Source organism: Hylaeus volcanicus, chromosome 2 (genome assembly GCF_026283585.1).
Source record: "Hylaeus volcanicus isolate JK05 chromosome 2, UHH_iyHylVolc1.0_haploid, whole genome shotgun sequence".
NCBI lineage: Eukaryota > Metazoa > Arthropoda > Insecta > Hymenoptera > Colletidae > Hylaeus > Hylaeus volcanicus.
The window spans coordinates 22,188,430-22,198,847 of NC_071977.1; the positions used below are offsets into that span (position 1 = coordinate 22,188,430).

General features: G+C 40.0%; 2 protein-coding genes across 3 annotated transcripts in view; one reads left to right on the forward strand and one right to left on the reverse strand.

The window, feature by feature from the left end:
- LOC128872820 (uncharacterized protein C1orf112-like) overlaps positions 1-9,853 on the reverse strand; it is a 25,832-nt gene extending 15,979 nt beyond the window's left edge. The window contains exon 1 of the mRNA XM_054115890.1: positions 8,863-9,853. The gene's annotated coding sequence lies outside the window, so the exon portion shown is untranslated. The remainder of the gene's footprint in view (positions 1-8,862) is intronic.
- Positions 53-10,418, forward strand: part of LOC128872819 (uncharacterized) — a 12,879-nt gene continuing 2,513 nt past the window's right edge. The window contains exons 1-6 of one of the 2 annotated variants that reach the window (XM_054115887.1): positions 53-579; positions 893-1,112; positions 1,594-2,205; positions 2,907-3,818; positions 4,960-5,293; positions 9,903-10,227. In XM_054115887.1, coding sequence (XP_053971862.1) covers positions 927-1,112; positions 1,594-2,205; positions 2,907-3,818; positions 4,960-5,293; positions 9,903-10,227 — 2,369 coding nt within the window. In that variant the 5' untranslated portion in view covers positions 53-579; positions 893-926. The remainder of the gene's footprint in view (positions 580-892; positions 1,113-1,593; positions 2,206-2,906; positions 3,819-4,959; positions 5,294-9,902; positions 10,228-10,418) is intronic. The other variant, XM_054115889.1, reaches the window with a different exon arrangement.

Here is a 10,418-nt window from a genome sequence, read left to right on the forward strand (position 1 = left end):
CAATTACCGATGCTAAAATATTTCTATGAATTCATCCCTGTCCTCAGGCTCGTATAACGCGCTCAGACACCTACCTAGACCGTTATACGAGTTTCACCACTCCACCATCCCCATAACAACCCCCAAGGTGTCCAAAGCTCAGCGTTACGCCACCGATTGTAAGTCGGAGGGCAATGCATGTCGAGTTGGTGTACGTCGGTGGGTTCGACCACCCTATCAGCGAGCCAAGTGTACACAGTGATCGAAATGTGTAGCAGTGGGAGCCACGGCGGTGGTGGTATCGGGCGTCGTTCGAATTAAAGGGAGCAATACATCGTTCAACTACCTCGCCAGGTGGGAGGAGGAGGAGGAGGAAGCGGCGTGTCGGTGGCCAAGCCAGTACACACGTGCACCGATCACTTGTAGTAGTCACGTAACACGGGGGTAGATCGGTGAAATGGCAGTGGTGGTGAACGATCGTGTCAGAGGGCAATGGATGAAGTCAGTCAGTCGGCGTTCGCTTGCGCCGCCACCACGATGGAGGTTCTTCCGTCGCGATCACCTTTCTACGGTCCTCCGTGTTGATCGCGAACACGTCGAGTGAGTATCCTGTATTCCATCACGGAATCTTGTCTTGCACCTACTCGGAAATTATTCAAATTTAAGAATTATTCAAATTTAATTTGTAAAATTTGGAGGAAAGTCCGGGGTAAGGTAGAAGGGAGAAAGTCTGGTGGGGAAGGGTTTGGTGAGGTAATTAATTGGTAATTAATTATGTGGTTTTAGGGGGGCGTAGACAGATGAATTCTGTGATTCATGGGTTGGTTTTTAATTTATGAATTGAACTGTAACTCTTGGCAACTTTTGTTTACATTTTTTGGGACAGCGATCTTCACGAATCAAATTGTTATAGAATGTAGTCTCAGCGGGCTCCTTCGAGCATCGGAATGTCGGGGCCTGGAAAATCGGCGAGACCGGTCAGACAACTGTCTCTGCAACCACCTGCACCGCGTCGAAAGCAGATCAGACGACAGAGATCCGCGGAGGATGAAAAATCGTTGCAGGTCAGCTCGAGTTCCCTCGTTCGTGGCAAAAGAGGGACCAATGGCAAGCCAGGTTCCGAGCGACCCAAGGTACTCTCCAACGTTGAGGAACGTTTTACCTCAGAGTCCATTTAACAGCTTAAAGGATCTGTTTAATTTAAAGTTCCTACCTTTGGTGAATTTTTTCTGTACATTTAATTTATAACATTTTTTGAAAGATTGAAGACTTGCGAGGCATTATCCTGTAAACGTGGTGAAATTCAAAGTGTTGTCGCTGTTAATGCATTCAGAAAATTATACTAATATGTTATTTGAACTTTTACTTTCCAATGATGTACTGGTTGCTAGGACGAACTTATTTCATTATTAATCGACATCGAAAAGAAGGAGATTACTCAATTCGACATGTATATTTTTTTTCAAGTGTAAAATTCATCTTTAAAGTGTTTCTCAGACATTAAATTAAAAATATTCTATATTATCCAGTTTAAAGCCCCATTGCATTCGCTAAGAAACCATAGTTTAATCGAAATTCCTCGTTCAATAAACACTTTATTGTTTCATCCACGAGTTTCAGGTTCGAGTGGCCTGGAGCGAGAATCTCCCAAAAAATGAGAACCTGGAGCAGGTCGAGGTGGTGGCTCGTCAGATGCCAGGACGTTCCAGGCGAGCCACGGGAAGATCGAGGGGGTTCGTGGGGATCGAGAAACCGTCGATCCTCTACACCAGACAGGAACTCGCGGAGAGACTGAGGCTTGCCTGGAAGCATCGCGAGGAGAACAAAGCTAACATCAACATTTTTTTAACTCACGGGGTTTTAGAGGAAAGGTGCGATTCTGAGATGTCCAGCCACGTTGGAATCGCGAGTCCGTCATCCTCTTTATCCAAGAACGAAGCGTCTAAACCAGAGGTTCCCTTCGACTGCAGAAGAACGCAAGATCAGCAGGTCGAAGGATCGAGGATCCACAAACGATCGAATGGAGAAAGCGTGGAAAGGAGAACGGAGATGGAGAATATTGTAGGTGGAAAAGCTGTAGACAAAGATGGCGACGAAGTGTCATCAGATTTTGGGTATTCCATCTCTGAAACGCGAGAAATTTCAATGTTGGAGGGAAACCTACCTTCTGGATGTGGGAGAGGAGAGAGAGTAGAGAGGACTGACGTGGAAGAGACGCAAATAGATGTAAGTCACACGAGGGGCTTGGTAATTCACTTATAAAATTAATTTAATAATCCTACAATCTAACTGATTTTTGGAAATATTATTTATGAATTGAAAGGTAGCAAATTGTAATTGTACCGTAAATAGATTTTTTAACAACTATAATATTGTTTTAAATCTTGAAATAAAAATGTGAAGCTTGAATTTATGTAGCAGAAAATGAATATAATTTTGAAAGCACAGGTTAAATATTTCTCAAGTTTAAATTAAATTAAAAGTATAAGGTATCTTGAGGAATGGTACAGTAGTTTCTATAATACATACATTAGATACGACATAAAATAATAATGAACTATTGTCCTTAAAATTCCTCCTACCCTTACAAGCAATATCAAAATGTAAAGCACGAAATGTAAATCTCTTTCTTGACTCCTCGATTTCACTCGACTCTCTAATTTTCCTATACACTTGTTCAACAAAGACAATTAATTAGCCCGCATCCTTCATAAATTTACGCACTTAAAGGACTGAAGACTTGCGAGGCATTATCCTGCAAACATCGTAGTGAAATTCAAAGTATCGTCGATGTTAATGCATTCAGAAAGTTATACTATGTTATTTGAAATTTTACTTTCCAATGATGTACTGGTTGCTAGAACGAATTTATTTCATTGTTAAATTTACTATCTTGCCGTACAATTAACATTCTTTCTCCATTCAAGCGAGCATCGAGAAGTTCGAACGTCGAGTATTCCTCCAGCTCCAAGAAGAAGCTGCCGACGTCGTCGAGCACCGACTGCTCGAATCCCCGCGATTCATCCACGACATTGCCGTCGATTAAAATTGAAAACTCGACGTCTGCTGTCACGAAAACGACGAGGTTGGATTTTTCGTCCGCGAAAGAGAAGCGAGCGAGCTTTCACAGTGGAGCGAACAGAGCATTCCTCGAGCCTATCAAATCGCCCGCGGAAGTGAAATGGATTTCCCTGGCGGACAAAGCTCTTCAGCAGAAGTTAACCACGGAGGTGAAGAGTGAAAAGGGTTCGCCGATCCAAACAAATTTGGAGAGCAAGGATAGCGATAGAATCATAGGCGCGAAAAGTCCATCGGAACTCAAATGTGGCGCAGAAAAGATCGCGAATCAGAGAACTTTCGTGGATGACTTTCGTAGATCCAATTCAACGATCGAGAGAGGTGTGCGCACGAAGACTGGAATTGAGAGTAAGGATGGCTTGGAAGAGGATAAAACGATTGGTCAGAGGACTAGCAGCGGTAATAAGACGTCTTTGATTATGAAAAGGACTTCTTCCACGAGCAATATTATCGAGAACAAGGATTCTACGGTTGATAAGAATGTACCTGCGAGAAATGGGCCTGAAGTTAGGTGTAGCTCGGTGAACGAGAGAAATCCACCGCTGAAGAAGGAACCTCAGAAAATGGAACAGAAGTCGAGAAGGACTAGCTCGGCGCCACCGCAGCGACAGTTAGGGAACACTTCGAGCAATCGCGTTCAGGTCAATATCGTGATCGATCCATCGAGCCCGCAGGGTTCAGAGAAGATCAACTATCTAGAGAAAACGGATGTGGATTGCAAAGACAGCGGGTCGAACAGAATAGACACGGCCTCCACAAAGGTACAGCAGTTTCTTCAATTATTCAATTTATTTATCAAAATAAATTCCATTGATGCACTTGATGTGATGTGAACAATTTTGTATATTTTTCCTTAGAGATACACAAGCAAACTGTATGTAATGTTTACAGCACAAGAAACAATTTCTGTAGTTGTAAATTCTTACCATAATCAATTTTTAATTACATATTTTTATATTTGATTTCAATGTTTTTTGTGACGTTGCGTTAACCCCATATGATGGAGTATATTTTTCTTTGAAAGTGTACATAATATTTATAACATGAAAACAAATGTATAACTTGTATATATTTATGTAGTTTCTTGTTTCAATCACGAACACTTGACATTTGTGTACCATATATTGATATTAGTGTAAGTTTCTCTTTTATTCATAATTTTTGAAATATTTTTCTACTGCTTCTGCTTTTTTGTTATTTAGTCGATGGTATAGTTGTTTCGTCGTGATATTTTCTAATTGACTTGTTAATTCTATCTAACACGAACTTTTATTATAATAGCAGTTTCTAAAATATACTTTTTAATTTTAACCATACGGTCCACACATACAAACTAACATTTTACTTTTTACAATTTCGACTTCATTCTTGCCTCTTCAAATCTGATTTTGGCATAACCGTTTCAGATTTAAAATTACGTACAACGCGCAGAAATGAGAGGCTGGCTACCGTGTCTGATTAAGAGTGGGTACAATCTCCTGGCTTGTACTGCGGAAGGCAGAGCTATAGAAAGGAGATTGTGCTATGCTTAATCGAACGCGCTGGACAACTTCCCATCTCTGCGTAGGACTAAAATAAAAAGGACTTGAACCTAAAGTCTGAAGCGCACACTCTTCTACATAATAATGCTTGCATTGGCTACCTACAATCCTAATTAAGCAACAACGTTTTTTATTAAAATCGTTACTTTGATAGACTGTACAATAACACGAAAGATATCGCGAAATTGATCCCAACTCTGAAAAAACATCAGCATGCCCCGAGCAACTTTGAACTCGACTTTCTCAAACACGAGACACTCTACAAAAAAATCGTATTCCAAGTTTTCGACTCAGTTTTTCATCAAAAATTACGTAGTTTAGAGAGAAATCGTCTGATGGTCCCCCGTGTGAATGTAATTAGGTGTCAGGGCGATCGGTGAGATCAGCGCCGTTGAAGAGACGCTCGAGAAGCGCCAAGAGACGTTTTTGGGGCACGGGCTCCTGCAAAAACGACGAGGACGGGAAACCACGAAACCGATCGGCTGGTCGTGGGAGGAACTCGATCGATTCCAAAGCGATCGACATCGTCACGATGGTGTCCCTCGTCAGCTCCGCGGACAGTGATAGCGACACCGAGAATTCACCCGGTGATGTCAAGTTGATCGATCAGTTACGCAGCAAGCTGCCTACCACATCGATCATCAAAACGTCGATCAATCCAACCGTAAACGTCGCCAGAAAGCCCACTAAGTCAGGTACAATGCAAACAATGCTTTCCAGTTTTATTAGAAAAATAGATACCATCGCTATTAAAGAGCTTAACGGGGTATCCTGAATTAGGAGGTATAAAAAAAGCGGTTTTTCGTATAGTTGGCTGTAAATGTAACAAAGATTACCTATTACTAAAGAATGTATCTATTTCTACGACCAAGTAATACAGCAACCAAGTCACATAAATTTTCAACATACTTAAGGGGGTATCCTGAATTAGGAGGTCTAAAAAAAGCGGTTTTTCGTGAATTTTTTTAGAATGGAAAAAAATAATTAATTCCATCGATCTATTTATTCTAATTTCATACATACTCGAGTAGTCTGTACAAATTCTTTCAACAAGAAATATTCAAATTGAGTCGACTGTGATGCACATTTGTAGATCACGTCACAATTGAAACCTCCTATCGGCGGGAAAGATGCAGGTCGTAATTTTGGTTTGACACAAAAAAAAACCAAAAGAAATTTTCATTTTCATACATTTTTCTTCTATGTGAACTAAGAAAACCCCGGAAAAATGGTGAAATGTGAAATTACTGCAAGTTTGAAAAAAAGAACGAGTTCTTTGGGTGAAAAAAAATCACTTTAACTTGATAAAAAAGTTGTTTAAAATTTTGTTTGTATGAATTTTCTTAGTTCACATAGAAGAAAAGTGTATGAAAATGTAAATTTCTTTTGGTTTTTTTGTGTCAAACCAAAATTACGACTTGCATCTTTCCCGCCGATAGGAGGTTTTAATTGTGAGGTGCTCTACAAATGTGCTTTGCAGTCGACCCAATTTGAATATTTCTTGTTGAAAAAATTTGTACTGACTACTCAAAATATGTATGAAAATAGGATAAAATGTTCGATAGGATTAATTATTTTTTTCCATCCTAAAAAAATTCACGAAAAACCGCTTTTTTTTAGACCTTCTAATTCAGGATACACCCTTAAGAAATTAAATTTTCCTTGGAATAAATGGTTTCTTTCTTGTTCGAGAACAATTCTAAAGGAATTGAGAGATATCACGAACAACGACACCTCTAACACTCGTCGTGGACTATCGTGCTGGAATTTAATAACACATACACACAACGCGTGTGAAAGCGTCCGTGGAATGATAATTGAACGAGGTAATTAGAAGCGACGCAAGACACGCGAGCTGCGCATGCCGTTGCATAATTTCGAAATATCGTCGTCTCATCTTTCAGCATTGTCTTCGGATAGGATGAAAAATTATGATAATTTTCTCTCCGCCTGTATTTCTACGTGATCCTAAATTCACTTTTCGATGTGTACGAAGAGTTTTACGTCTTTGTACGAGTTCAATCACGCCCAAGTCTCCACCTTTCGAGCGTGATGAATCTCTCTTGTTACAATTCCCTTCGCCTGCATTACCTACGATCCCAGGAAATACTTCTCCTAGCGAACGCGAGGTATGACTGGAATCTGGAAATTCCTGAATCTATCGCGCGTATGCATCATCGGTTATACCGTCGAGTGGTTGCGTTCTATCGCGGGTACGTATACCCGGGCTAATTAAAGGGAACTTCTATCGCGCGACGACACGAAGCTCCTGAAGACAATAGGATCGAACACGTTAAATCGACCAAACTTCTTCTCGTTGAATTACGCCACTGACCCTGAAACGAAATGTTCCATTGAAACTCGCCTCCTAATCGGCCCGGCAATAATTGCGCCTGGTAGTCGCGAGGCGTAACTGCTGACACGGGCAGAGCACACACGGTGTTTGAAAAGTTGGGAAAATTGTATGCTTTTGAATAGTCACGATACCAAATACGTCGTCGGTGATTTAGTCGGAATCGTTCGTTGATCGAGGCTTGGAATAAAAATGGTCCGAACGAGATCGATCGTAAATAATGGCAAGACAGTTTAACGCAGGGGTGGCCAACCGAAACGATTTTCCGGGCCACTTTGGAAACGCATCGTAACTCACCTATCTAGATTTAAATCCACTATAGACATTTGTTTTTTAATGCGGAGATCTTATTGTGGAGATCTTTATGCATTTATAGGACATTTGAATGTACAAGAAACTACAAAATGTAAACGATATGCAAGAATATAAAAAGAATTGAAAATAAAGTTCACGTTATGATATTTGGAGAATAAAATATATTTCTATTTAGGTTCATTTTTTGTAGGCATGTTCGCGAAGATTTTATTTTGCATAAAGATCCGCAGTCTAATAATGAGTTATTATTATTGCGTTTACCATTATTCTTACATGTAAACATAGATAATATAATGATAATGATACTAAACGCACATTGTAAAGAAATACATAACACTAAAAATGAAATATAACAATTAGATGTTCCAAAATGCGCGCGCATCGTGAGTTCGCATAATATAATTTAATTATTCTGCGAACTCATAACTGTAAACTCATAAATAGAACAGGCAATATCTGTCATATATTCGCGTGAATATTATTTCAAAATCAAAGTTAATTTTTGCTCATAATTTCGACAGTTAATTTTTGAATATATGGATGCAAAAACAATGTATTTTTTTAATACATTGGTTGTCACTACTTTGTCCATTATAAAATAAAGAATTGATGTTATAGGATTGATTGTAGAAAGTGGGGTGAAGTAGAAGATACAAATGATTTATATGTATAATAGAGGTGGTGTATAATTTGTTTATGGGGTGGTACAAGGGTAATGTGCACTTTTTGAATGGAAACAGTATATTTAAGAAAAAATTAATATTATGCACACCGGTGTACAGGGTGTCCCAGAATTAGTGTAAGAACCGGAAAGGGGGTGGTAGGGGTAGGTGAGACGATTCTGAAGCACAATTTCCTTTGCACAGATGTCGGATGGTGCTTCGTTTTTCGTTAATAATTCAAAAACGAAGCACCATCCGACATTTGTGCAAAGAAGATTGTGCTTCAGAATCGTCTCACCTACCTCTACCACCCCCTTTCCGGTTCTTACACTAATTCTGGGACACCCTGTATGAAGTGTCGAGGAGCATAGTGGTACAAGTAGCAAACCTCGAACGCTCCACTAATAATTTCGTGAAAATCTTGTGTTTTATTTATAATTACCCCCACAATGATTTTCAACCTCCACTGCAAGTAAACGATATCACAAAATAGTTTCCTCGTTATTCCACATAAAAAATGATATTTTCACTCAACTATCTAACTAACAATCAGTCGTCCCTGATTTGCGTGTGGATCTCGTATTTGCACGCGCAAGTTGGTCGATGAAAAAAGGGAATCGTCGTAAAGCATTGATAAATTTTGGAGCGTGAGAGTCGAGGCAGCCTCGAGCGGCTGGTCAGGGACTGGGTTAACCCGTCTAGTTAATCATCGTTACGAATACGAATAGTCTGACGAAAAGATCGCAGAGAAATAAAAGAGGGTTTCGTGGAAAATATTAATGGGCTCATTTAGTCCCGTGAAACCGAATCGATGACACGAGATATCGTTTGGCCCAGTTTTCGGTAAACGGCCGAGTGTTGTGATCGCAGACCCGCTGAATCAGGTTACTCGGTAAACATACGTATCGTGACTATAAAATTCTATCGATATTACCTTGATTCAATGGAACCCCGGCCAGACCACCGCACGGTACGATAGAAAAACGCGATCGAACGACGTATTCGCAGGCCGAACGTCGAGATAAGCGCGCTCGTTGCAATTACGAGCTCTGAAATCGCGTCTGGAATTTTTATCGTCTCGAATGACGAAGCGATCGCTCGTTGAAATCGGTCGGATTCGATTGAGACGATTGATTATTAGGAGAAATTTATAAAACTTGGTCACTAGAGAGAGTGAGGTTCCCAGAGCGAGTAGTCCAGAAACCTCACTCTCGCAACATTGAGTACCCATTTTAATTTGTCTTTGAAACATTCCTTTTCGAACTGAAATATCGTAAAATGCTACAAAATATTATACGCTTTAGGATTATGATACAATAACAGTGATAATAATATGAAAAATTCGTGTTGCGATGCACGGTAGAATTTAATATTAAACCACGAAGCTTCAACAGACAATTTGTTATAAAGACTACAGGTGTATGTTTTTTTTTTTTAAATGTACTATTAATTTTTATTTTATATTAGAAACATCAGGCTAACATCCTTCTAGGCTGATGTTGCGCAGTTGTAACTCTTTCTTCCATTTAAATTACTCGTGAAAAAATAGCAAAGCAATATTATTTTAAATAGAGTGTTATGTTTTGTATATTAACCCTTTGCACTCGAGAGATGACTCTCAGTCACCATTAGTTTTCACGCAGCATCAGCAATGTTTCTTTAGGTTTAATTTCTTTGGAACTCGAAGTGTCAATAATATGATTGTCGGTGAGGTAAAGATGACCTAATTCTCAAATCTCCATAGCTTAGAATTAGGTACTAGAAATCTCGATAGCTTAGTATCAGGTACTCTCGATACTAGAAAAAAGGCCTCGAGTGCAAAGGGTTAAGTATATCAGCCTAACATCCCTTTAGATTGATGTCACTTGACAAATTCTTTTCTTCGCTGAAATTACTTCTGAACAAATATTTTTAAAATCTAGCCAAGCAATATTCAGCCTAATCTGAGTTAATAAAAAGGAAATCCCCGCATAGTGTCCTTTCAGAGGCACTCCCTCGACGAGGATCCGCCAAAAGAGCAACAACCCTCGCCGAAGGAGGAGAAGAAAACGACACAGGCACGGCTCGCGATCGTTAACCACCGTGGAAACGGAGGTACCCTGTCGAGCGATAAAACGCTACCTTGGAGAACGGACATACCCGGTTTAGCCCTTCCTATCCTGGCATTGATTCACGATGCCGAGGAGAATCACGACGTCCCGCTGACCGACCGCGAAAAGAGATGCCTGGCTGTGCCTATCGGTGATCTACACGACAAGAAACGGAAGCTTTTGAAAACCCGTAGCATCCCGTCACGACCGTGAGTAGAACGTCTAAGAGTCTCTTATTTTTTCCCTCCGATGGGTTTGGTCGGTTTCTCACGAACACTAATGATATCATAGGTCCGATTCTTAAGACAAATTAATTTCGGGGAATTTTTAATGTAAGAAGTATGTGATATAGATAGGATTTGAATGCATGATGGTGTATAGTTTGAAATATATTGGATAC